The 27769-nt window shown below is 50.8% G+C and overlaps 2 protein-coding genes across 4 annotated transcripts in view; one reads left to right on the top strand and one right to left on the bottom strand.

Annotated features, from left to right (window-relative positions):
* The window catches only part of SHPK (sedoheptulokinase), a 24097-nt gene extending 13118 nt beyond the window's left edge, over window positions 1-10979 (bottom strand). Inside the window, exons 1-2 of the mRNA XM_046677013.1 lie at window positions 10748-10979; window positions 5088-5229 (exon numbers count right to left, since the gene is read on the bottom strand). Coding sequence (XP_046532969.1) covers window positions 5088-5229; window positions 10748-10915 — 310 coding nt within the window. The 5' untranslated portion in view covers window positions 10916-10979. The remainder of the gene's footprint in view (window positions 1-5087; window positions 5230-10747) is intronic.
* Window positions 10412-27769, top strand: CTNS (cystinosin, lysosomal cystine transporter). Of its 3 annotated transcripts, none has more exons than XM_046677015.1 (12): window positions 10412-10544; window positions 14275-14354; window positions 18803-18881; window positions 20107-20191; window positions 21488-21591; window positions 21696-21827; window positions 22613-22712; window positions 22805-22924; window positions 23965-24135; window positions 25924-26041; window positions 26323-26437; window positions 26799-27769. In XM_046677015.1, the coding sequence occupies exons 2-12, from the start codon at window positions 14294-14296 to the stop codon at window positions 26905-26907; spliced, it is 1194 nt and encodes a 397-aa protein (XP_046532971.1). In that variant the 5' UTR covers window positions 10412-10544; window positions 14275-14293; the 3' UTR covers window positions 26908-27769. The 3 variants fall into 3 exon arrangements, with proteins under 3 accessions (XP_046532971.1, XP_046532970.1, XP_046532972.1); XM_046677014.1 differs by lacking the exon at window positions 10412-10544 and adding an exon at window positions 11429-11537; XM_046677016.1 differs by lacking the exon at window positions 10412-10544 and adding an exon at window positions 11429-11537 and having other exon boundaries at window positions 26323-27769.

The raw sequence follows: 27769 nt of genomic DNA, 5'->3' as shown, positions 1-27769 counted from the left end.
GTTTGCCCGCAGCCATGGCAAGCCAAGGGAACCAGCAGTTCCCCTCCTGGTTTATCCTCCCACAGGCAAAGTTGGCTGCCTCTTGCCCCAGACCCAAGCCATCAACCCACACACCCCAACTCAAAACAACCCTGTCACCCCTGGCTTTCTCACAGCGTCTCTCCTTTCCTTTGTATTTTTCTCTATGGTTCCTCTGAAACTGATCTTGGGGAAAGAGCCAGCAGTCAAGCTAGTTCATCAGTCTTGGTGATGACTGTACCTAGAAGTCTAGAGGTAGAAGTCACTTATAACTCTGTCTCCTGGATCCTAGTGGCTTTCCTGCCTGTGTGTTGACTTTACTTTCAGGCTAGTAGTGAGGAAAACGGTTAGGGTTGTGTGTTGTGGGTGCTGTGTGCATATGGTTGTGTGTATTAAATGAGTTGACACATGTAAAGCACTTAGAACAGTACCTGACACATAGTGAGCACTCAGCTAACATTAGTGACGATGACAATGATAACGAACCTGTACCTTCTAAACTCTGTCCAGGGTCAAAGACTTTCCCAGCAGCCTTTGAGAAAGAGAATACACTCCTTGACATATCTTTTTGTTATCTCTTCTCCTCATACAAGGGATATTTCCCACACCTCCATGCAACATAAATATAACCACTGCAGCAAAATGGGAAAAGAATGTTGACATTAAGTGCCAGTTGAGAAAAGTTATCAGCAATTGAGAACACTCCAGATCTAAAGGACGGAGATGAGAATGTGGCCCCACCGCAGAACGGTGCCCGCCACGAAGCAGGGCCAAGCCTCACGTAAAACTGTTTCACGGCTGTGTCTCATCTCAGACCCCAGATTTGGGAGCCAAGACCATTATATTTTCCTATAAATTTGCTCATTAAGCACCAAAAAAAGAGACTTAACTGCCCCTCCTCCCTTAGTTCCAGGCCATGAAATATCCATCCGTTCATTCATACATGCATGATTGAAAGATATATTCACTGAGCATACAGTATGTATAAGGCTCTAGCTCTAGTCCCTGAGAACACAGTGGCGAACGGGGAAAAGTCACCGCCTTCATGAAGCTTCTATGCTAGGACTAGAGAACATAAACAAGCAGATACATAATACAAGCTACTTTCAGTTGCTGTGAAGAAATACACAGCAGGGTGAGAGGAAAGAGGGATGGGTTGTTGGAGGGTGATCAGGGAAGTCCTCTCCCAGATGACGCATGAGGAGGGACCTGAATGGAGTAAGGGAGTGAGCCATAAGAATATCCAGGGACCGTGCTGCAGGTAGGTGGAACAGCCAGGGCAAAGGCTCAGAGGGATCTTGTCAAACTGTGGTTAGCGTCCCTGGCCAGGACCCGGAGAGTAGGGAGGTGTGTTACAGGAGCACAAACTTGAAGTGCATTAAGTTTCACCTGCGGACGTGGGTATGGCTCCCCCGCAGAGTAGTCTACCCTCACAACTACATTTCTACCTAAATCTAAAGCTGGATCTCTGCAGCTTTTTTCCAACCCCTTTGCCTGATTCCAAAACTCTTTTGATCCTTTATTTTTTATTTTCGGACTATCATTTTCATTTTGTTTGTATTATAAAACAAATATACAGTTCTTACCACATACCAAGTATTGTTCAAAGCACTTTAAAAATAGTAACTCATTTAATCTACGTAATAGCCTTATAACGTAGCGTGGTAATTATCCCCATTTTACACATAAGGAAAATGAAGCACAGAGAAGTTAAAAAATTTTGCCAGAGGTCACAGAGTTACCAAGTGGTAGAATCAGGATTCAAATCCAGGCAGTCTGTTCCAGAATCTGGCCTAATGGATATTTTTTTTCACTGTTTTTTTCTTCCTTCTTTTTTTTTTTTTGCAAAGAATTTAAAATTTTTTTTATTTTTTCATTACAGCAGTGATAAGTAAATGCATTCTCAATATAAAATGTTCAAATATTACAGATAAAGCAGAAGGCCTGCTTGACCATCCCCACCTGAGTCACTGTTAGCACTTGTTGGGTAACCATCTAAAGTTGTCACACTCACGCAACATGTTTAGTTTTGTTTGGTTGACTTGGGTTGGGTTTTGTTTTATTTTGTTTTTGTCTACTTTTTAAAACAAATAGTACTATACTGTACTATACTATGCTGTACTGTATTTATTTTTCTAGGGGTGGTTTTTATCATCCAACAGCAGGTTCTGGAGTTCTTTCCTTGTCAGTATACATGAATGCACCTTATTCTTTTTAACTACTGCACGTCGTTCTACTTCACGGGCATACCAACATTTATTTAACCACCCCTGTGGCTAAATGTCATAGTTTCACTACCATAAACAAGGATGCAATGAACAACCCCGACTAGGCCTCCTCGTGCACGTACTTATTAAAGTACTTTTCCTGAGCAGATCCCAATAAGTGAGTTGCTGAGTCACAGCAGCTGTCTTATTTTTAATAGGCCCCGCCAAACTGCCCTCCAAAACGGTTATGCTAATTTACATTACCAGTAGAGCAATTTAAAAGAACCAATTTTCCACCCACTTTGCCAACTCTTGACATGATCAAACTTTGATTTCTTACAATCAGTGGGTGGGAAATGATTTCTCATTGCTGTTTTCAGCTGTGCTTCCCTAATTACTAATGACATTGAGCGTCATTCCATATGCTTATTAGCCATTTGTATTTCCTCTTCTAGGAACTGCCTGTCCTATCCTTCGCCCATTTTTCAAAAGGGCCATTTGTCCTTTCTTTCTTATTAGTTCTTTACATGTACCCACATTCATCCTTTGTCTACTACACACTAGCAAATATTTTCTCCCAGTCTGCTGCTTCCCTTTCAGCTTGGTTTTATGATCCCCACTTCTCTCCTGCTATCACTGAGTCTGAAAATGGAATGTGGAAACAGGTGTAACCACAGGCCTCTCGGAAGACACTAGTCACTCCCTTTGCTCTCCAACTGGCTCGCCTGTGCCCTCGTGGAAGCACTTAGCTCTCTGCTCGGGTTACTGGTGCCCGTCTGTGTCGACTGCATTGAGTGTGCCCAGGAAGGTGGGGGCTTCATCCGCTCGTTTCTATGTCTCCCATGGGGCCCGGCACAGACCCTTATATATTGTAGGTACTGAAACCAACTGAATTAAGGCCACCATTAAAAGCAGAACAACTTGATCCCGAATATGATTTCACTCAACTTTGGTAAGCTGGTATCATCATGGTCAAAGAGTGGCTCTCCTCTTTCCCAGAAATGAAAAACAAAACAAGAAGGCATGCGGGCTGGCTCAATGAAATATTAAGCAGCTCCCTCCAAGGCTAGGGGCGATGGTTTGTGTGGTTGTTACAGAGTCCAGGAGACGGGCAGAAAGGAAGGCACGTGACCAGACCACAATCATTAGATCTCTACTGTCCTCTTTGGGAAGGGTTTTAGTATTAAAAGGACATTTATTCTCATTAATGCAAAATTAAGGAGTTTAAAAAGCTTTTACAACCTAGACTCCCTCTGAGACGTCAGTTCCAACACCCTAATCGGCCTTCTGCTCCTGCTACTGCTTGGAGCCAAGCAGCTCCTTTGGGCCCAGCTGGTCTGACAACAGGCAGACGTGAGGAAGGAGGGGAGAGAGCGAGCCTGTGCTGGCTTCTACTGTTACCCAGGCCCATCCTGAGGACTAATCAAAGGATGCATCACCAGACACCAGCCACACTGCTGAAAGGCAAGTGACCACTCTCTTGGCCCGGGGGACTTGGAATCACTGGATCTCCAGGCAGAAAGGGGCGAATCTAATGCTCAGATCCCCTTAGCTACAGCCCCCAAAAGTAGCCATCCATCCTCTGCTTAAAATGTTACCTGCAGTAAACTGTTGACATTGCTGAAGCTGGGAGATGGGTGTCAGTTCATAATACTGTTCTCCCTACTTTTATGTCTATATAGAATTTTTTATAATTAAAAAAAATTGGGCTGGCCCAGTGGCGCAGCAGTTAACTTCACACATTCCACTTCCGCGACCCCGGGGTTCGCCAATTTGGATCCCGGGTGCAGACATGGCACCGCTTGGCAAGCCATGCTGTGGTAGGTGTCCCACATACAAAGTAGAGGAAGATGGGCACAGATGTGAGCTCAGGGCCAGTCTTCCTCAGCAAAAAGAGGAGGATTGGCAGCAGGTGTTAGCTCAGGGCTAATCTTCCTCAAAAAAAAAAAAAATTTTAATGCTTGCTGTAACAGAAGCTCACAACTCCTTCCTTGGACACTCTGTTGGGCAGGGCCTCCCTTCACTGAGCTATCATGTCCTCCTCTAGCTCTGATCCTCCCAGAGGACTTTAAAAGCTCAGTGTCTGAAGTCAGACAGACCTGGATTCAAAAGCTGGAGTCGCCACTTGCTGCCACATGACCCTGAGCATATTATTTTAACCTCTCTCAACCTCAACTTCTCGTCTGCACAATGGGGACAGCAACGTAACCTACGCCATAAGGGTATTGGGAAAGTTCCATGAGATCATGCAGGTAACGTGCTTCACCCAGCACCTGGCATGTAAAGTGCTCATTGCTGTTTTACTGGCTTATTTCTCCTCCAGGAGGTCAAACAGAACAGGTCACCCGCCTAGGCACTGTGGCAGACCTCCTGATAGAAGACAACCAACGAAACGGTGCTTAGCAACTGAGCCTATAAAAAGGACACACCCTGGAATTTGAAAATCACAGACACCTGTGATTATGTTCAACAACAAACACTGTGCCCAAATTCAAGAGTTTCCTCTGTGTCCCGGCATATGCTACAGCTACACTAATCCCTTGGTTGTCGCCACTGATGCTCCGAGACACTGACACAGATAAAGAGAAAGCTGTGGAAGACCCACTCCACTGAATCCCACAGAGAAGGAGAGAGAACGCACTCTTTTCCCTCTCCTGCTCATGGATAACATGTGAATGGAAAGCTCGCTCACTCATTACACAGTTGTACAAGACAGGGTGTACACAAAACACGAGAGGCAGCATGTGCCGTTTCGTTCCCAGCGCAGGACAACCTGACCCTTTGCAGAGAGCCCTTGGCAGCACTTTTCTAGGTGCACAGTGACTGGTAACAGCATGTGATCACCCCCGCAGCCCTGCATACCTTGGCCTGTTTTCCAAAACATGACTCCATGCATCTGTCCTGACACTCCGATGCCACAGACTTTCCGGAGCTGTTCCCGGGGAAGGGCAGTAAGGCACTCGTTCAGGGCTTGGATGATTCTACTCACGTCCTGCTCCCGCCCCTGGAAACAGAAAAGGACACGTTGGGCAGGGACACACAGACGGGGAGGGGGAGGAGGACAGAGGCCTCAAGGGACTTCCTGGGTGATGGCTGCCCAGCTAATTCTACCAGGGCACTTCTAGGACCTACTGACCGGCCTCAGGGTTGAGACGTGGGACCGAGGGTTCTCCACACCTCCAGCAGGGCCAGGGGTAGGAACGTGGGGGGCAAGGTTCCACTCCCCTCACAGGTGAGGCGCTGCTGCAGATGGGGCTCAGCAAATGGCCCAGGCTCTGCCCTCCACTGCAGGCGAGCCTGAGCTGAGAAAACCACTGCCCTTGCCCTACAGGAATCTACGGTCTAGCAGGGAAGACAGAAAAACACAAGAAAGACCATACTGAAAGGAGAAACAATAAGGGTCCTTGGCAAGGCACACAGAGCTTTGGGGCAGAAGGATGGAACACAGCAGGGAGCAACCTGGCAGGAGAGGTGCAGCCGAGAAAAGCCTCACGCACTGACGCCCTCTTGGGCCTAGTTCACCCATCTGGCAAACATTTCCAGTGCCCTGAGGGCCAAGCCCCGGACTCAGACACAAAAACCCATCTAGGAAAGGCAGGCAAGGAGAAAGCCCAGGGGACACCAGGGCACAGCACCAGCGGCATGAGCTGTGCAAATGGGTGGTGGGAGATGCGACTGGAAAAGAGGAAAGGCTGGGGCCCCACTGGCGGGCCTTGAACCCCAGGGGAAGGGGCTCTTCCAGCCCCATTGCCAAGCCTTGAACTCCAGGGAGAGGGGCCTGTAATGGGAGCCCCTGGAGCTTTCTGAATGGGAAAGTATCATCATCAGACTTGTGTTTTCAGAGACACGTTGGGCAGTGGTATAAGCTGCACAGAGAGAGACAAAATGATGGTGCAGACAGATTTTCTGGAGATGGGAAAGATTTAAGAAAGTCAGGACCATCTTTTCCTGATTTGCCTTTTCTTCTGACTTCCTGCCTCCTTGATATCTCTAGGCAGAATAACCTTGAAAGATAAAGTCATGAGAGATAAGCAGAAGGTAATCACATATGATATTAATATTGGTAAGAGTTGAGTGTTCTTAAGCAACAAGAATATGAAAAGAATGCAGGATTTGGAGAAGTTCAAAGTCGTTGGAGTCAGATGGGAAAATGCATTTAGATAGCTTAGAGCTAAAGAAATGCCAACTCCATGGGGCCAGCCCTGTTGCTGAGTGGTTGAGTTCATGCACTCTGCTTCAGCAGCCCAGGGTTTCCCCAGTTCAGATCCTGGGCACGGACATGGAACGGCTCATCAGGCCATGCTGAGGCGGCATCCCACTTGCCACAACTAGAAAGACCGACAACTAAAATATACAACTATGTACTGGGGGGCCTTCAGGGAGAAAAGATGAAAAAAAAGAAGATTGGCAACAGTTGTTAGCACAGGTGCCAATCTTGAAAAAAAGAAAAAAGAAATGCCAACTCCAACCAAGCAGTACATCCAAATGGGTGGGAGGTACAGACTAATAGAACCTCACAAGTAGGCAATAACGTGACCAAACCTAAGAAATTTGGGTTCTGTGACTACCTCTGCTTTTAAACTATGAAATCCCGCTTAGAGACTAGAAATAGGACTCCAGAACCCCATCCCATCCCAGTAAATGCCTCTAATCAGTAAGAAGTCTCAATAAGCTGAGGTCATCACAAAATAGGCACTTGGGAAAGCGACCCAGATGACATAATTGTTTTCCTGGTGAATAAGTAAATTTCAAAGTGGAAAAGAATGATATTATGTGATTAATATCTGTGCCTGAAGAATCTTTGGGTATTTGGTATTTTAAGTAAACTTATATGTTTAAGAGAATTTGGCCTAGGTTACCTTCGTAACTCTAATTTAAAATGTGAAATTGAGTAACTGATCTAGATTTGTGATTATAAGTTCAAATCTGTATTTATAAAAAGATTTGAAACATATAAGAGCATTTAAGGTCTATATAGTTATACATTTAATTTATTAGATTTATAAGAATTATTTAAGTATTCTGAAAAGATTTAGGTCAGACAACTGCAGTATCTAAGAGAGAAAATATATTAAATGTATAACTGTAGTTTAAAACATCTAAGGCATTTGATTAACTAAAATGGGATTATTATTCAAAGGTCCTCAAAAATCACATTTAAAATGTTAGACTTACAAATGGAATAAGCTTGATTTAAAAGCTTAAATAAGAACTAGGATTCCGGGGCCGGCCCCGTGGCCGAGTGGTTAAGTTCGCATGCTCCATTTCGGCGGCCCAGGGTTTCATTGGTTCAGATCCTGGGCGCGGACATGGCACCACTTGTCAGGCCACACTGAGGCAGCGTCCCACATGCCACAACTAGGACTCACAACTAAAATATACAACTATGAACTGGGGGGATTTGGGGAGAAAAAGCAGAAAAAAAAAGATTGGCAACAGTTGTGAGCTCAGGTGCCAATCTTAATAAAAAAAAAGAACTAGGTTCTGAATTTAACAAATTGACTACTTATTTTTATTCCAAATGTTTCTGGCACACAAAAATCACCTCAAGTCACAAAATAAACATATATTTAATAACAACTAGAAGGATCCATGGAAAATTCAGAAAAGAAGAGAAATGTGGCTTGGCTCTTAATAAATGTCTGATCTTTGGAAAACTAAAAAAGCTTATGGTCTTGGAAAAGCATCTGAAGATTGAGGCCTCAGGCCCCTTGCTTCCTTCGGGGGGTGGGGAGGGGCGCGGTGTAGTCCTCCCCTCCTTGGAACAAATCCATCACTTGCCCCGTCAGCCTGCTGGCCTTGGTCAGGGGCAGTTCTTGGCTCCTAACAAGCATGAACAAAAGAGCAGAAAGAAGGACGGTGAGGGAGGGGAGGGGAAGAAGGAGTGAAGAGGGAGCACAGAGCCTTTTCCTGAGGGGTGTCCACGCAAAATAACCAATAACCATTCTATAGATGAAGAGATAGGTAAGTTTTACTTAAGCCAGGGTGAGGATTATAACCCGGGAAGGCAGTTTCCACAAGGGAAGAAAGCTGTCTGCAGAAGCATGGGTTTCAGTACAGTCTTAAATCTTTTTAGAACAAAGAGTATACATTAAACATGCCCAGGATACACATTCATGAAAGTTTCAAAGAGGTATTCAGTCACAAATTAGCAGGTCAACATGACCACCATGTCAGGAAAGGGACTAACATGGGCATTACCCATAGGCGTGAGATGGGAAGCATGCATTCTTAAGAGAGGGCATTCTTTAATGGTTAAAGCAGATGTCCAAGTGTGTTTCACAGGCCATAAGTCAGACTTCTTTAGTTCAAGTGGAATTAGTTTTGAATCAGAATAGTTACCCCATATTCCTCAATATGTGAAAATCTCTTGTCAGGAGGGAGCCTCAGATCTTAACAAGAGTCTCTATACAGGAGAGACTCTGGATAGGGACAGTGAAGGAGGGAAACAGGCCGGGTGGCAGTGAAGACAGGGAGGCAGTCAGTGTTGAGCATAATTGGAGTTTTAGTGGTGAGTATGATGGGGGAAGCAGCTGTTGGACAGACAATGAGTATACCCACAATGTAAGAGGAAAGGCACTGCCCCCAGGCCTTGGTTCAGAACATCAACTGGTCTGCATCCAGATCAGATCCTAGAACTTTAGATTTGAGAGAACTTTGAAACTCATTCAATCCTCCTCCCCCATGCCCCTTTTTACAGATGAGGAAACTGAGGCCCAGAGAGGAAGAACTAATAACTCAAGAGTCACAGAGCTTCCCTCAAAAGTCCTGATATTTTAAAATTGCAAATACCTAAAAGCCTGACCTTTGCCATGGCTGCCAAGCTTGACCATGGTGCACACAATACTTCTAAAGAGTGACAAATATGGACATGAAGATTTCTATAGATCAGTGGTTCTCACCCCAGGGGTGATTTTTGTCCCCTAGGGGATATTTGGCAATATGGAGACATCTTTGAGAGTCATAACTGGGGAGGAGGGTTCTACTGACATGTAGTGGCTAGAGGCCAGGGATGCAACAAAAAATTCTACAGTGCGCAGGACAGTCCCCAACAACAAAGAATCATCCGACCCAGAATATCAACAGTGCCAAGGCTGAGAAATCCTGCAACAGATGCAATTACAGTAACGCTGTTTGTCCCAGAACGCAACACACACGTGGAGGATGCAAAGCGGGCTGTTACTAGTCTCCCCTAAACCCCTTGTTAGGCCGGTGTGGCGCACTGGGTGTGCCTGTAATCCCAGAACAGCCTGCTGAATGCTGGGGGAAGTGGGGAAAGCAGTTTGCAACAAGTGGCCCTATTTAAGAGAAAAGCCTAAAGCCACCCCTTGTAATCCTGGCTCTGCTGCTCACCCCCACAGGGTCAGAGCTGACTCTGCCTGCATTTCACAGTCCATGAAGTAAATCATCTTTCTAAAATGCCCAATGCCCCAACCAAACTAACTTTGAAAGGCTCTATGAAAATGCAAAGTGCTCCTGAAATCCTTATCCTCTGAAGTGCTTCTCAACAAGATGGACTCTGAACCCTAAAGGACTGAGCCCAGATATGAGGCAAGAGCTTGTGAAAAACAAAGCTCTTGGGAGTGGGGCTTGGCTCAGAAAATCGAGGTTTGTGGCTGGAAAGGGGCACAGAGGTTACGTATTTCAACTGCGAGAACAGGCTGAGATCTAGAAAAAAATCGAAGTTACACAGAAAGTTCCTTGATATTAATTTCTACTGTCAATTAACTGAACATAGAGAGACCTTTTTCAGGGAATTAATGGAATCCAGCTCTGAAGATTGACATCCGTTCTGAACCCACATCTCACAGCAGATCCCGCTGTGATGAAATTCTCCCTTTCTATCTTGTAGCTTTCACAAGACACTAGTTATAGCATGGAATTATCCATCTGATCTTTCTTCCGACATTTCAGTCGACTTATCTCTCAGTGTCTGTCTGTCTGTCCTGACGTCTTTCCTCCAAGGTGTCTGGGGGACTTTCAGGGCTGGGGGACTTTTGCTGACCAAGTGTTTGAGTTCCTTGGTCCACATTCCGCTCCCGCGAGAGAGAAGCATGAGAGAAGAACGGGTTAGGCCAGCTCTGCATATGATTTCCGGAGGAAAACCTAGACTCTGACCTGGGGAACAAACTGAAATCCTAAACTTGAGGACATTGGCAGCTGTGGGGAGCAGAGAGAGGCCTAAAGTCACTCCATATCCACAAGGAGAGCAATTTCACGCAGGTCCGGGTACAAAAAGTGGAGGACAGAGAGCACGAGGATACAGCGCCATGGGCAAGGCTCCTAGAGGCCAGAGAGTGGGGAGATCGGTGCCAGCAGGTGAGAAAGCTCCTGGCAAGGGGCCTAACGGAGCAAGGGGAGCTGTACCAGGCAGACAGAGGTCAAGCAGGCTGGAGCGGTCAGGGAGACTTCTTTGAGGAAGGGGGGGGGGGGGGGGGGGGGGTGGTCAGAGAGGTCTCTGAGGAGCAAGAAGGTCGTCAGGAGGCTCCTGGAGGCGGCGCGGCCCCAGGGCGCTGCCTCACCTGAGGCCCGGCCGCCGCGCTCTGGGCCGCCGCCTCCGCCCGCGCAGCCCGGGCACAGCTCGCCAGTACCACGAACCCGGATGGATCGCCGGGCGCGGCCTCCACCAGGGCCGCCTTCACAGACGTGGTGCCCAGGTCGATGCCGAGATTGACCTGCCGTGCAGCCATGGCCGCGGGGACCCCAGGTCGCGTCTGCTGCGGTGGCGCCCCCTCCTGCACACTGCGCCCGGCACAGATAACCGGGGCGGAGCCTCGCCTGCCGCTCCCGCAGCCACATGCAACATGCCGGCAGCTCGTCTTCCCATTGATCGAGGAAGGCGGAGCCCCGCGCACCCCTCGCGGCGGACCCGGCTATAGGCGGAGAGGCGGCGGAAGGCGGGACCTAGAGGGCCCAGTCCAGTAGGCAGGAGTTCTGGGATGGTGAAGCGCTGCCCCGGCCTCGCTCGCCAGAGCCGCGCAGGGTTCGCCGACAGGCGCTGGCGGCTTTGAGGGCGTCTGTGCCCCTAAAAGTGGCTTAATCCTCCCTCACTACCGGAGCCCCGATCCCTACCAAGGCGCCTGCGCCCCTCCGCTCCGCCCCAAGGCTGCCCAATTGTCCGGCTAAGACTCGTGAAAACTACAGCTCCCAGAGTGCATCGCGCCGAGATCTGCACTCGGCGAATCAGGTGGCGTGAGTCAGGTGACTTCTGGCCCGCCCTCACACAAAGTCGAGCCGGCCGCGGGAGGTAGTCCAGTCCGAGGTGGCTCCTGCGTCCCGTGTGTCGGTCCCCAGACCCTGAGAGGATCTCAGGTGAGAGCCGGCGCGGCCCCGACAGCCCCTCCACCCATCCCAGGCAGACCCCCGGGGCTCGGAGACAGGCACAGCAAGTCGGTTGCCCAGCCTGCTGAGCATCCAGCCCCCTTCAGCAGCCAGGGTTCCATCCCCTGCCACCCAAGTCCAGGCCTTGCGACAACGGGCAGCTCCCAGATTGAAGGGCCCGGGTGGTGGTGAGCGGAGACAGGGGACACCGGGCTGCCGAGGTCGTACGGGTGGCACTACCCCAGTGCAGGTCCGAACCCTTTCCCCGCCTTCTGCTTAGTTGCCTCCTGAATCTGAGTCGCGCAGTTTGCAGAGTGCTTTGGAGAGGGGAGACCCTGAGAGGACCGTTCCGGGAACTCCTGTTGGCGTGCTGAGTGCTGGGCTGGGCTCCGGGGGGAGGTGGGCAGAATGAGACCCCGCACTGCCCTCCGAGGCTTTCAGGCTGAAGGAAGGGGGAACCACTGGGCTCCGCCTTTTTCAACAACGTTGAGGAAAGTCGACGCTTTTTGCGAGCCTTCTGGGTGCCTTGGCGACAATAGTTATCAGTTTACATCGCTGGTTCTCAACCTCTTTCCTTATCAATCCCCCACCACCACCATGAGATTTTAACTTTTTGTGGCCCTTTGGAGGGCCACAAAGCATATTTTACATTTCATCTCATTCAGGTCCTCTGCTGTAGTCCTCACTGTCGCTGTTTTCGTGAGGAAATTGAAGCTTGAGTAGGTTGAGTAGCACCCCAAAGCCATACAACTAATAACCCAGGCTCAAGCCTGTGCGGTCTGTCTCCAGGACACACATTCCTTGCCACCGTGGGTATTACTTCTGCAAGGGAAGGAGACCCAGGGAGTTCCGGGTTGCGGAAGAGTTGACAGGACTAACTCAGATACCTGACAGAGAAGCTGCTGCGGGAGACCCCTGAGCCCAGGTTGCTCCTGGGAGGGGCTTGGGAGTGGGAGGCTTCTTGAAGCAGGTGGCATTTTAGTGAGACCTGGAAGATAGACCTTACACAGGAAGGACAGCATGCCAGACCGAGCCCATTGTGGGGAAATTCTCCATTTCTATCTTGTAGCTTTCACAAGACACTAGTTATACTGTATATTTATTAATCTGATCTTTTTCTGACGTTTTAATTGACTTACCTCTCAGTGTCTTTCTGTCTGTCCTGACATTTTCCCTCCAAGGTGTCTGGGGGACTTTGGGGCCGGGAGACTTTTGCTGACCAAGTGTTTGAGTTCATCGGTCCACATTCTGCTCCTGCGGCATGAGAGAGGAGCCAGTTAGGTCTGATTGGGCATCTGATTTCCCTGGGAAAATCCCGACTCTACCCTGAGGAGCAAACTGAAGCTTAAACTCAAGGACACAGACAGATGTGAGGAGCAGAGAGCGGCAAGAGCAAATGGAAGGCTTGAGGTCACACCATGTACACGGGAGAGCAGTTCCCTGCAGGTCTGGGTACAGAAAGTGGAGGGCAGAGAGCACGGATACAGCACCATTGGCAGGGCCCCCAGGGGCCAGAGAGGAAGGAGATTGGTGCCAGCAGATGGGAAAGCTCCTGAGATAAGACCTAATGGATCAAGGGAGCTGCAGCCAGCAGAGAGGCCCCTAGAGGAGATGGGCAGGCCGAGGTCAGGCAGGCTGGAACAGTCAGGGAGAAGTCAGGGAGACTTCTTTGAGGAAGGGGACTTCTTTGAGGTATTTTGGGGAAACTGATACCACAGTGGTAGTTTGCACACAGACTTCTCCTGGCTCTCCCACAGTTTGCAGGAATCCTCAGAGGCTGTCAGGAGTGGGAGGATGTGGGCGCTACATGCTGAGGCATACCCATGCTGACCTGCCCCACTTGACTCGTGCTTCACGAGCCATGCATTGGGATTGTGGGTATGCAGCAGCCCACCTCCCTCACTTAACCACTGAGCTGCTCCAGGGCTGATCTGGGGCTTTCCCCTCACTGGGTCCCCATTGTGAGTGGTCCCTGCCAGTCCTGGAGGGGTGATGTTTGTCAAATGAAAAAGTCTTAATCCTGGGACCAGCCCGGTGGCCAAGTGGTTAAGTTCGGGCGCTCTGCTTCTGCGGCCCAGCGTTTCACCGGTTCAAATCCTGGGCGCAGACATGGCACGGCTCATCAGGCCATGCTGAGGTGGCATCCCCCATGCCACAACTAGAAGGACCCACAACTAAAAAGACACAGTTATGTACCGGGGGGCTTTGGGAGAAAAAGGAAAAGTAAAATCTTTAAAAAAAAAAAAAAGAAAAAGTCTTAATCAACGGTCAGTTGGTGTTATTAGCCATAGGCTCATATCCCAGGACAAGGAATGAAATTAATTTTGTTAAGTTTTATAGGTTCACAAGGTCAAATATCTGACCAAACTTTTAATAAATTTTTGAAAAAAAGAACCCAAGCCAATAAAACTGCATTCTTTCTGTTAACTAGATTGCAAGAAGCAGTTGAAGAGGGGAAAATTCAGCGTTTGTCCACTTCCTCAGAGTGGAACCTTACACAACCCACTTAGCCTCTCTGAGCCCGTTTCCCCACATATCAAAGAAAGATAAGTCCTCCCTGGGGTCCCCTTGTCGAGCTGGTGATGCACAGCCCGTGAGGTCACAGGTGTGAAGTGAAAGTCCTTTATGAACTGTCCGTGCCATGGTTCCAGGTGACATATTGTCCACTTGTTGCTGAGCTGATCCAGCTTGAACTTGAACTTCTCTTGCTGTTTGTTTTTCTTCCTAGTTCTTTGAAACGGAGGAACATGATAAGGCGTTGGCTGATTATTTTTATCCTTTCTCTCCTGAAGCTCATAGGGAAATGTGGTAAGTTTAGAAGTGGGTCATCAACTTTGTAAAGAGGAAAACTGTGTGTAGATTAAGAGCCTGACCTGTTTGTAGCCAAGAATTTGGGACTGTCCGGTCTGTGCCTGCCTCCCTTGGGTCAAGCGGCCCCTGGGGTTGTGGAGCAGACCCAGGTCTGGGATCCAGGAGTTTTACAGGGAGCCAGATCGTTCCACAAATAATTGGCCTTCTGTCCCAGGGTCCCTGTTACCTTTTCTCTATCACCAGAGTCCACCTGTGGAGCTCCAACAATCTGGGGTACTATGTATAAAGAAGGGTTTGTGCCCCTGCCTTGTGGACTTCACAGAGGGAGTTATGGGTCCTGAGAGATGCTGCCTAAGCAGGTGAGGTGGCCACCTTGTTGCACCTGGTTCTACCAGGCACAGACACCTGAGGAGTGTGCCCAGCATCCCCTTGTGAGATGAGAAAACCCTTCCCATAGAGAGGAACTAAGGAACAGGGCACAGCAGCCCAAGCAGGGCTGGGGGCCTCACAGACGCAGGCCAGTTATGGAGAAACACATCAGGGTTTGTGCATCCTTGTGAGGCTTGACCTTAGAGGCCTGCATCATTCTATCAGTTCTCCCACTGCCCAAAATATTGCTGAAATTCCTTCCACAAAAAGCTGTGTTTAGCACTCCTAAGACACCAGGCCCATTATTTTGGCAGTTGTCAAAAATCAAATACATCTTAAAACCCCTTAGTAAAGGTTTTAAATGAACCTTATACAAACAATACATATCCTGCGTAAGCTTCCCAAAAGCCAGGCACAGTGACTGCATCATCACTGGTATCTGCCTCTTGAATCTCTGAGAAAACAATAGTTATCTGATCAGTTCTTCCAGGTTTGTTAAACAACCAGTCGTGTTCCTTTGCAGTCACACGTTATGGATAAGCAGTTTCCAGGTGAGGTTGTCGGAACATGATGCCCAGTGTTTCTCAGTGCACATGCCGGAGCCCCACTCCAGACCTGCTGGATCACATTCTCTGGACTAAGGCCAAGTGTGTGTGTATGCGCATGCACATTGGCAGGCTTTAAACGAAGCTCCATTAGTAATGCTAATGCCTTGGCCTAGGGAAGAAGAGCAAATCTAGCACCACCACCTCAATTCTACAGAGGGGAGACAGGCCCAAAGAGGGCAGACATCTTCCCCAAAGTCACAGAGCTAGAAAGTAACAAAGATGGGCCCTGTTCCATTTTATCACTTTGCCTCCTTTCCTGAATATCATTATAAAAGAATAGTGAAAACCACCATAAAAATCAAGGAACTGGACTTGGGTTTCTGACCTCATTCTGACTGCCTATCTGCTCTTTTCTTTGGAGACTGATCATCAAGGACCGTAGGTGAGGTGCTTGGCCTTCAGAGCTTTTTGTCTCTGACTTCTTTGGGTGGAATCTGAGGCACTGTGACCTAGCGGCAAAAACCTGGGCTTCGGTCCAGACGGGCCTAGGTTTGAATACTGCCTCCACCATTTCTGAGTCGTGTGGGCAAGACACTTTCCCTGTTGGGATTCTCTGTTTCCTTATATCTGAAATAGGAATCATGCCCACCTCTCACAGTTGTAAGAATTTGAGAATGGGAGTTAACAGTGTAGGGGAGTGGCCAGCATGGGGTGGGGAACACTGTAGGGGACGTGCCAGTAAGTATAGTCATATGCCGCATGAGGACATTTGAGTCAACAACAGACCACATGTACAACAGTGGCCCCGTGAGATTAGTACCATGTAGCCTAGGTGTGTAGTAGGCTATACCATTTAGGTTTGTGTAAGTATGCTCTATGATTTTTGCACAATGACACAATCGCCTAACGACACATTTCTCAGAATATGTCCCTGTTGTTAAGCAACTCATGACTGTATTAAAAAAACACTCTCCTTACGGGAAATTTGGAGTCGTATCATTAAGACTCGTTAGGTAATTCTGATGTCCTGTCCAGGGACTGTTGCCCTGGGGCAGACTTTAAAATGTGCTTTCCCAGGATATGATGCCAGCTTCCTAACTCTCCCATCTTGGGCTAAAAAATGTCGTGCAGTGTCTACGTGATGAGAATAGTTACCAGCAATTATTTTGCACTCAGGTCATATGGAAGGTGTGTCACGAACATCGCCAAACGTTATCTTCACAGGCCCCTGTGAAATAGGTAGTGCTATTCTCCCCTTTTTACAGTGAGGGAACGGAGGCTCAGAGAGGTTAAGTACCTTCAGCAAGGAGGTGGGTGAATCAATCTCAAAAATGTGTCCCCGATAATGGGGACTCAGGAATATTTATGGGGTAGGGGCAAGACGGTCTGAAGTGTGGGAATAGATGATTGGAGGTAAGGAGAAGCGAGGTAATTGATGATCTGCGCAAGCGTAGTCAAGGTTCATGCCTCTTCATAGGATGCATGTTCACAAAATGGCAGCATTGCCATGGTCTGAGGGTGGAGATTTTAGCTCCTTGACGTCAAAAAGGTCACTTGTCAAGCAGGTCCAGTTGATGGGTTGGTGGTCTCAACCAGCCTGAACTGGACTCTCAGTTCCTGAAAAACTCAAGCACCCCACCCATTACCATGGTGACCCAAACCTCAGAGATGTCACCTATAGGATCGGTTTTAGTAATGCCCTAACTACTTTTGCAGACAAACAACTGGGTATAGTTACAGTAAGTTGACCCCCTGGGTTCACTAGGAAGTGACATAGCCAGGATGGAACTGTGTAACCTCAGAGCCCAGTGTCTCAGCTGCTGAGCACTGCCGTCCTCTGTGGCACTAAGTGAGAGGGAAGTAAACATTGCCTGATCTGGATCTATTAGAGTTAACGGCCTCCTCTTTTAAAATGCAAAGACTGTGGAAGAGCAAAGGCCATGTGGATCTCCCACTCACTCTGACCACCATCCCAGCAGAGCCCTAGGGACTGGAGGTGTGGGTGGCAGCTGGCATCACTTTCAGCATCGCTGTCCTGGGCACCAGCTTGTCAGGGTCTTGCTTATCTGGTGTGGTCCAGGGTGGGGGGATAATGACAATTACAACACGACACAGCAGAGGACAGGACTACCGAAGACCTCAGACTGAAGGAGTCAGCTTGGAGCCTGGCAGACACAGGGGAGCGAGCCTGCATCTGCACTCACATGCAGGGCTAGCATGGAGAAGGGCTCCGATAGGCTCCGAGAGGCCCCAGGTAGCAGAGCCAGGCCCAGGGATCCAAGTTCCAGGCTGGCCAGTTCCCATGAGGAGGTGAGGTATCACCCCTAAAGGTGTCCAGGCAGATGAAGGGACTCTACCAGGCAGGACTGTTGACAAGGGGACTCAGGCGGTTTCAGGTTGAATTAGGGGGGCTTTCAAGTTCCCTTCCAATGTGAGCATCCAAAATTTCAGTTCTTTATCTTCTGCCTTTGAGGGGCCTGGGTAGAGGAAGACACGGCCCTGCCTGCAGCCCCTACCCCCACCAGGACCACCTTCATCAGACTGGGCGCCTGCTTTCCCCTGGTGGGCCCCTTTCCTGCCCCAGTCTAGAGTCACATTACACCTTAGGTTGTGCATAACCCTGAAGGCCTTGAGGTAAGGGAGGTGAGGTGGACAGGTGCCTGGGGCTTTGAGTACCCCTGGCGGTGGGGAGTGGGAGGGGTGCGTAAGTTGCCCAGAGGACACAGGAAGAAGTCAGAGGGAGGCTGACTCACTCATGTTCTGTGGCCAAGTTGCTCTCAGATATTTGGCCTCCCAAACCTGCTTCCTCCCTCACCCTGAAACCTGTTTGTCTACCTCATCCTGAGTACCTTAATCCCAAGAAGAAACCCCTGATCGTGAAACAGTGTGCACTGTTCCCCAGTGTCCCCCAGCCCCCCAGCTGAATCAGTGTCAGGAAGGGAATCAGGGAATGGGTTGAGCTGGGTGAGTACCGGAGCCCAAAAGGACTTCTTTAGAGACAGGTTAGCTGGGCCCCGTGTATCTGTGAGGTGCCGGCAGGGGCTGGACCAGTTCTGCACGAACTCCACGTCCAGCTCCACGAACTGAAAAGACCTGTGTGATTTCCATCTGAAAGGGTAGGTCAAGTCCACATTTTCCAGTCCCATGTGGTGACTTGAATTCCTTTGTGACGGTATTTGGGCTGCACAGTTCTAGAACTATCTCTGGGTAACTCAGCTGCAGACCCTCAGAGCATGTCAGTGGGGGAGGAGGAAGCTACAGTGTGTCTTGCTCAGGCCTGTGTCTCCCTCTGTCCGTCTCTGCTAGCAGAAGGGGAAAGAGCATAATGAGGGCTCGGGTTTCCAGTCCCATCACTCAGCCTCTCAGAGTCCTTGTGGCTTCACCTAGAAGATGGGGGTTGTCACGAGTCAGAGCTCCTGAGTTCAGATGTCAGGGGCTCCCATCCAAGTTTCTCCTCAGGGGCCTGACCCATGAGGGTTCTCAGAGTTCTCTGACGTAATGACTCATCATTGATTTGGGTCCTTCCAGAGTCAACAGTCAGCCTCACTGTTCCTCCCACTGTGAAGTTGGAAAATGGAAGCTCAGCCAACGTCAGCATTATCCTTCAGTAAGTTTCAGGCCCAGCTCTGTCCTCAGCCCAGTATTCACCCGTGGCTGGATCAGGGCAACCCCTGGTTCAGTCTGTTCATGTTTCCAATGTGATGCTCTTGCTTCTTCGCTTTAAGATCAGCCATAGAAAGAGAGACACTAGCCCTGGGCTGCAGACCGAGGCCCCAGAGTCTCTCCCCCGACAACTGCTGACTCTTTGTTTCTGGTGGGAGGAGGAGGAAAGCAAGGCTTTCCCCCAGCTGAAAAGAGTCCTTGAGTGACCAGCAGTTGATGCCAGACTTCAGAATGGTCCTTTCCAAGGCTCTAAATACTTGAGGAGAGCCCTGAAGGTCAGAGGGCAAGGAGCTGAGCTGCTGGCCAGCACTTCTGAGATCACGTCCAAAAGCAGAAGTGACTGAGCCCATCCCGTTCACATGACACTCGTGCTTAGTCTTGTCTGAGAGCCTGTCTTGGTGACCTGCTGGTTCAGGCGTGAGGGGGCCGACCTCATCCAGGCTATGCCAGGGAGCCTGCCTCCTCTTCTCTATCCTTCGCTGCTTGTCCTACTCTTCCCTCCCAGCCACAAGGATTCCCCAAGATGAAGATCCGGGACCCTGTCCTTTTCTCTTTGCCCTTCTCCCTTTTCCTCACCTCTCCAGGGAATTCTGATCTCCATCCAAAGCTTTGGTACCAAGGCTCCCTGACAGACCTGCGTTCCATTCCCAGCCTCTGCCACCTCTGCACATCGACACCTTTTATATCTCACGTACCATCCCCTCCCGACAACTCTCCCTTCTCCTGAACCCTTGAGTATCTTTCTGCTGCCTTCCAAATTAACTCCAGGTCTCTGAGCTCAGACTTGAGGTCTCCACGGGCTGCTCGCAATCGGACACATCTCCCAGCTTTCTGTGGACATGCTGCTCCCTCCTCAGACCTGACCTCTCGGAAGCCTTTCTCACCAGAGTGGATGCCCTGGGCCTGTTGGCCTCTGGATGTTCATTGGGCGTTCACAGCCAGTTTCCCATGTTCTCACCCAGCCCCAACCGACCATCTTGTCTCCTGATAAAGATAGAAAACTCCTAAGGAGCAGGGACCCCACCTCTCCACCCATCAGGGCCAAGCACATAGCACTTCCTAACCCAAATTGCTTGAGAAATGACAGGCCCAGTGAGAAATCCAGAAAGTTGGTTGAGATCTCACAGTGTCCTACTTGCCAGCGGTAATCAGACTCTTGTCCTCCACAGGCCTCCGTTAAATGCCACCTTGGTGATCACTTTTGAAATCACATTTCGTTCAAAAAATATTACTATCCTTGAGCTCCCCGATGAAGTAAGTAATGAATCTTAACTGATGGGTGGGGAACTGCCAGGTAAAACACATTGTAAGGAAGTGCTTATGGAAATAGGCCACCTTGTTTTTATACCGTGGGCTGCCCCTGTCCCATCATTCTAGAAATCTCTGGCTTTGGCTTTGTTGGTCTCTTTGAAAATGAGCATTTTATGCCATGTAGATGGAATTAGGGAGGTGATGGTAAGAAATCTGAGGCAAAAATGGTTCTGAGAATGTAGAAGAAATTCTTAAGGTGGTTTTCTATGACCTTGCTATTCAAAGGGCTGTCATGGGCCAGCAGCATTGTCCCTACTTGAAAACCTTTTAGAAATGCAGAATCTCGGGCCCCATCCCAGATCTTCTGCTTCCAAATCTTAATATAGATACCTGGATGATTTGGGTCCACGTGAAAGTTTGTGAAGCACTGTTCTGAGATTCCATTGGTTGAATGTTATTTCCAAAAACCAGTGCCAGAGGCTGTCAGGCATCATAGCTGTGACTATTCCTAGCCCTTATGCATTTATCTGTTAATATATACCCTGCTTCCACCTTACCGAGGATCTGCGCCAATTACCCATAAACTAGATAACATCAATAGGGGAGGCAGTAACGAACATCAATAGGGGAGGCAGTAATGTAGAGACTAAACGGGTTTTTTTAAAAAAACAGACAAGATGAATGCGGGGATGACATTGATAAACATGAGGCACATTTTGAGGCCTCATGGCTTCATCGCTGTGGAAATGGGCTGCCAATGGGCTCCGAGCTCTCTAGCAAGCAAACAGTGTTGAAGCGTGATCAGATAAAGAGTGTCTGCCTAAAAGGTCATGTGTGGGAAGGGAGTCTCATCTCATCCCATGGTGAGCACCACACCTCATTAGACAAGGCCATTTCTCACAACTTCTCCTCTCCCGGGGCCTGAGGCCTGCTGCAGGGTAGAAAGAGCCATCGGCTCTAACAGCAGCTTCTAGCACTCAGCTTTCTGAGGTCTGGCTTGATCCACAGACTGCATGGCTAGTGAGAGGAAGAGAGCCATCCTACCTTCCCTCAGAGAGAAGCCAGGGGAGGGCCTGAGGGCAAGGCCATTATTCTGCTCAGAAAGTCTAACCCACAGGTGCAGGGGGGTTCCTGTTGGTTGGGTGGGTCCAATGGTTGCCCCTTTTGTTAGTAAGCTCCTAGAAGCCAGGGACCCTGTGTGACCTGTCCCTCCATTGCCTAGTACTTAGCCTTGAGCTGGGCACTGAGTGAGGCCCCAATAACTACATGGCACTGGACCAAATTCAGTTTTCCTAACAGGTTGTAGTGCCTCCTGGAGTGACACATTCCTCTTTTCAAGTGACATCTCAAAATGTTGGACAAGTTACTGTTTTTCTGCATGGGAATCATTCCAACCAGACCGGGTAAGCTGGGCCTTAAATGATGAGAAGGGAGGCAGTGGTGGGCACGTGGGAGTTTCCTTCCGAAGCCCAGCCTCAGCTCATCCCAGTCCTCAAATTCTTTCTAGACCAAGGATACGCTTCTTGGTGATCCATAGTAATGTCGTTAGCATCGTAGACCAGGTGATTGGCTGGATCTACTTTGTGGCCTGGTCCATCTCCTTCTACCCTCAGGTGATCACGAACTGGAGGCGGAAAAGGTACCCGCTGAGCTTTATGTGTGAGTTCACTTAGAGCCCGTAAGACGGGGGCATTCCAGCGAGGCTGTAGGCAGCAAGGGGTCACACTTTCCCCTTCTGCTCTTCTCTCCTCCTGCTCTTTCTAGAAAGTTGTCTGATGTGAAAGCTCTGACAGCCTAGCTGGGACTTACAGTGCCAGGCATTTGATCTCTTGCCCAAGTCAGCCCCTCCCTGTGAAAGCAACAAAATGGGGCCTCTCAGTGAAGTGGAGGATGGGTGGGGAGGGGGAGTCCACCCAAATCTGTTCTGCCCATGGTGCGTCTGGCCCTGGAAGAATTAGTGTCAAGTCATGCTGCTGTGCAGAGTTGGGTCCTTCAGCCTTGGGGACTAAGCCATCCCACCTTGATCTTAAAGGCTAACTGTGCCTTGGGTTGCGTCTTCGTGCAGCAAGCCACACTAGCTGCGTGGGCCTCTTAGGGGACTGCTGAGCTGGAAGCCAGGAAGGGAGATGCCTCCTCTCTGCAGGAGGCCTCCAGCCTTCCCTCTGGAGCCAGGACTTGAGGAGGACTTGGACTTGAGGAGGCAGGAGACATCTCAGGAGGGACTGAGGGAAGAAAGTGGTTCCCAAGAGTGGGGGATTGAGTGGCATCGATTGTGGTATGGAGAGGGATCTGAGGACAGTGCTCTCCTTGGGGTATGCGGGCCCTCCTTCTTGTGTTCTGAGAGCTCTGTCCCCTCCCATGTCCCCATTGGCCTCCAGTCTCAGCCCCTGCTCTGCTTTCTTTCTCCATCCCCCTCCCCCACAGTGTCGTTGGTCTGAGCTTTGACTTCGTGTCCCTAAACCTGACAGGCTTCGTGGCCTATAGTGTGTTCAACATTGGCCTCCTCTGGGTGCCATACTTCAAGGTATGGCACTGACCTCCCACCGCAGCCCAGCCCAACCTGTGCAGTGGCCTGGCCACCCCTCACTCCCCAGCTTCTCCCCACCCCCCAAACAGGAGCAGTTTTTCCTCAAATATCCTAATGGAGTGAACCCTGTGGATGCTAATGACGTCTTCTTCAGCCTGCACGCAGTCACCCTCACCCTGGTTGTCCTGGTGCAGTGCTGCCTGTACGAGGTAAGAGATGAGCCTGGCCCTCGCCCCACCTCGGGCTGCCCGGCCCAACACCCACCCCCCACCACCACCACCCACCCTTACCTACCATTTTACACAAGACATGGAAACCCTCAGAAAAGAAATGCGTTTGCTCCCTCAGCACCTGCTTACTGGGGCCTACATAATAGGCCAGGCCCTGTGCTGGGCATGGGGAACACCCCGTGAGCCCAAGCCCTGGGGCCCCCGCAAGTCTAGGGAGAGGGACACAGAAGGTGGCAGTGGCACCCCAGCAGGCTGAGAGCTAGCAGGGAGGGGGAGGAGGGCATCGAGGAAGTGGAGCGTAATTGTGGCCCATAGGATAAGTGCAGTTCCTGTGGTGATGGGGAGGAAGGCCTGGGTGGGGCACCCACAGCTCGGGGGACAGAACTATGAAGGCTATGGGGTAATGAGAGGAACCGGGAGCTGATGGGTGTGGCCAGGGTTCAGGGTGCCAGTCGGGGGAACAGGCTCGTGAGTGTCCTGAGGGGTCTGGAGTCCCAGGCCGAGGAGCCAGGACTCAGCCTGTTGCAGGAGGGCTGTTGGGTGTCTCCGAAGGGAAAGGCACAAATAGCCCTTTAGTGTCTCGGGGCATCACTGGCAGGCACATTTCCTTCCCTGTAGGCCCACCACTTCCCTCGGAGTTCCCTTCACACACTCAAGGCCAGCAGGGGCTGGTTGGCACCCCCCTTCATGAACCTTCTAGGTTTTCTTACCCTTTGCTTTGAAGCCTGAATGCAGGGGGCCTGCTTTGGGGCCATGCCCAGGGGATAGGTAGGAGTGGGGATTGCTTCCAGAGATGGTCGGGCTCCATGTGGGTCGTGGCACGAGCCTGGGCTGGGATGAGGTGCTGGGCATTCAGAATGTTGGGGCTTATGTCCCCAGAATCCTTCACTCCTGCTAGGCTCTGGCAAGTCCAAGAAGAACTGAAACAGAGACCCTGATAGTGACAAGAGCATGGTTGGTGCTGGGGGTGCTGGGCTCTCTTCCCTGCTCCTTGCCTCCCCTCTCCATCTCGTCCTCAGCGAGGCAACCAGCGCGTGTCCTGGCCTGCCATTGGCTTCCTGGTGCTCTCGTGGCTCTTTGCGCTCATCACCATGATTCTGGCTGCAGTTGGGGCAACCACCTGGCTGCAGTTCCTCTTCTGCTTCTCCTACATCAAGCTTGCAGTGACGCTGGTCAAGTATTTTCCACAGGTACCTCCACAGCCTTCTGTACTTTTCACATGGTCGTCAGCATAAGAGGGGTGAGATATGGACCCTGGGCCCTGCTCCTGGCGCAGCTTCTGGCTGGGGCAAGGATGTGGGTGGAAAGCCACATGGAAGCCACCAGCCCAGCAGGAGCAGTGCTGTGCAGAAAGCCAGCTGTTAGCACTGCCCGCTCTTCCTGGAACTGAGAAGCACAATGGAGACTCCTCTGAGCTCACGCTCGGCCCTGAGTCAGGGGTTGTGCAGGTTGCTTCCTGTCTCTCTGTCCCAGCTTTCCTAATGACTTCAGGTCTGCACCCCCTCTGCCCCTCATTACAACCAACTTCCCTGACAAGTAGCAGCAGAATACTCCAGAAAGACTAGGTGGAGGGGGGAGCCCGCCACTGTGACCTCCACCTCCCCATCCAGAGATGTTTTCCTCGGAGGTCCCATCCAGTGTCCTCCTGGTGGGCCTTTAGCACGCTCCCTCGAGTACTCAGACAGTCCTATACAGATCCGGACTTAGAGTTGAACACATCTTCCCCCATAGCCAGAATGGCCCGGGACAGGGTCAGGTATAAAATAGGTACCAACTGCAGGCTCCATCATGAATCTAGGGTCTCACCCCATTCCCAGTGGAGAAGCCTCTTTTTCAGCCTCCCCAGCACAGGGAACCTTGTGTTCTGTGGGCTCAGGAAGGAGGCAATTTTGGTCAGAGTCAGGGCCAGTCTCCTGGAGGGCATGGAAACAGAACCAACCTTTAAGGATGACAGGACTTAAGTCTGTGGACCCTGGAGGAGGGGGTGTTCCTCTAGGGGCAGGCTGCCCAAAGGCATGGGTGGAGGAGCATGGGAGGCAGCCAGGAGCCCATGCTGGCTGAGCAGTGTTGAAGCGGGGGAGGTCTTGAGGGAAGGAGGCCTCAGTCCCTGAGTGTGAGAAGGCTTCAGGCTGGAAATCTGGGAGGCATGAGCCCCAGTTGGTGATGTTGGGAACTGTCCAGGACTGGAGAGGGAGCAGCAAGTATGGAAGACAGTAGGAGAGGACAAAGAAGGGGACTGACTACCAGCAGACTGGGAGAAGACCCCTACAGAGGCCCAGCTCTATCCTCCCAGGTGGTAGGAAGGGAGGTCGCACCAGTCGGAAAAACCCAGAGGGTCCTGGTGTTGGGGGAAGGATGTGGGGCACTGGCGGCAAGAACAGGTATGTCCAAGTGGACCTGCTCACTAGACCTACGAAGCCCAAAATGGAGGCCGCAGAGCCCTGCCAGGGCTGAGGTGGGACTTAAGTCCACTCTACAGATGGGGAAACTGAGGCTAGGAAAACTCAAGTAACTCTCCCAAGGTAACAAGCTCCAGTAGCGGAGCTGGGATTGCAAGCCAGGCATTCCAACTCCCAGCTTGTGTTCGTAAGCACAGTGTGAAGTCCAGGCTGAGTTTGGGGAGAATCTTGATTGGAGGTGAGAAGAAAAATCAGAGTGGCTGGAAAATCAGGACAGGGCTTTTTCCCAGAACAGGGAGGGATGAAGAGGATGGAGAAGCAGCCTCCGGCCCTCCCTTGGAGTCGTGAGGTGCGGGCATGGGAGGAGGAGCGCTGTTTGCTGTGCATGCAAATGAGACCCACCCGAACTGCTCTCCTCTCAGAGCCTAAAGGTCACTGTGTTCCTTGGAGCAGAGGCCTGAGCACATGAGTAGGAGGAATTAGAGCTGCTCTTGTTTGGAGTGGTGGTCACAGGGTGCATGAGGCAGCCACTCGGCCCCCTCACCGCCCTCCATCTGTCTGTCTGTCTGTCTGGCCCAGGCCTACATGAACTTTCACTACAAAAGCACAGAGGGCTGGAGCATTGGCAACGTGCTTCTGGACTTCACTGGGGGCAGCTTCAGCCTCCTCCAGATGTTCCTCCAGTCCTACAACAACGGTGAGTCAGCCAGCAGGCAGCCCACCCACCCAGTGGGCTGGAGGCACAGGGTGGGCCAGGCTTCCTGGGCGCCCCCTCCCCACCGCCCCCTTCAGCCACCCCACACCAGCCCTGCAGCCTGGGAATCCAAGCCGATCTCAGCCCTGAAGGTGACTCTCAGCTGGAGGATTTGTGGTTTCCTGGGCAGATGAGGACCCCTACCCCCTACAGCCCCACATGCTCCAGCTGCTTCAGGAGCTGCCACCCTAAAACCGGATTCTGTTCCCTCTGTCTGTTAACAGACCAGTGGACACTGATCTTTGGAGACCCAACCAAGTTTGGACTTGGCATCTTCTCCATCTTCTTCGATATTGTCTTCTTCATCCAGCACTTCTGCTTGTACAGAAAGAAACCAGGGTATGACCAGCTGAACTAGCACCCAGGGACCCAGTGTAAACGGCCTGGGCCCTGTGCCCACCAGGAAGGCTGGAGAAGCGGTCTGAAGTGCAGGGCTGGCTCAGTGTGCCGACAGTGGAGAAGCGCGCTCTTCCTCAGGGCCAAACGCCTTAAACAGAACCAGCCTGCCTTCATCCAGGACTCTCCCGGGCCAGGGAGGAACCTCCCTCTGGGACAGACACCTGATTCTGCTTTCAGATTAAAAGCCAGATCGCTGGTGGCCTCTCCCAGCCTCCCCAGAGGTCTTAGCCCCTCCCAGGCCTTACCAGCCAGGCATCTGGCCCTCCTGCATCTTGATGCGGCCATCTCTATTTTCTTTAAGGCTTCAGGCAGCACACACAGCACGTCCCAGGCAGGATTGGGCACTGAGCTTGGAGCCGAAGGCCTTGCCCCAAGCAACCAGTGTTTCTAGGAGCAGCTTGAGAGACTGACCTTGCAGCTGGGAGAGTCAAGAGTGCTTTGCTGCCACTGCTGTGTTCCAAGAGACCAAGCAACCAGGTGCCATGGGCAGTGGACTCAGTTGCTGGTGCTGGTGCTGGTGCTGGTGGTAGAGGGGCTAGGATTTGAGGGTTAGGTCGTGGGGTTCCTTCTCTGAAAGCCATGTTCTCTGAGCACTCACCTTCCTGACACTCACTCTCCATAACTCAAATTCCATGATTGCAATCACAGATGGGCCAGACCAGGGCCTGGTAATGAAACTATTTCTGAGCCTTGAGATCCCCAACAAATTGGTTCTGAACTAGGCCTGTGCCCAACACCCTCTGGACCTTTATCACACTAACCAGTTTGGATTTTCTGGAGGGATGTTTTGGAAGTAAGGGGCTCACTTTCTTCCGCTTTTTGCCTACCTTTACTTTCCTGGAGTCAGGGGCCCCATGTGAGTCCCTCCAACTGCTCCTCAGCCTGCGTCTGGAGTGCGGGACACACACACACCAGTCCGTGCCTTAGAGGCCTGTGGGACCTGCCAGACGGTGAGAGGAGCTCCCTTGGGGCGGGGCAGGCCCCTTGCCTTGCTTTCCCCAGACTCCTACCTGAGACTCACCAAGTTTTTTGCTGGTCAAGAGCCTCAGAGGAATTGAGACCACCTCACACAATCCTCATGGGCCCAACCCTCATCCCCAACTGCCTTCTTTCCCACCCCAAGCCGCTGTCCTTCCTGTGGCAGGAGGGGAGGGTCCCAGGATGTGCCTTGTTCATGCCTTGAGTTTGTCAGTCCACTCAGACTTTTTCACTAGGAGACCAATGTGAGGGGTCTAGATCCTTAATTAAAACCTGATTTGTCTCCTTTCTGCC

The sequence above is a fragment of the Equus quagga genome, chromosome 11 (assembly GCF_021613505.1).
Source record: "Equus quagga isolate Etosha38 chromosome 11, UCLA_HA_Equagga_1.0, whole genome shotgun sequence".
In the NCBI taxonomy this organism is placed as follows: domain Eukaryota; kingdom Metazoa; phylum Chordata; class Mammalia; order Perissodactyla; family Equidae; genus Equus; species Equus quagga.
Note: the sequence above shows the minus strand (reverse complement) of the source record. Positions and strands in the feature narration are given on the sequence as shown.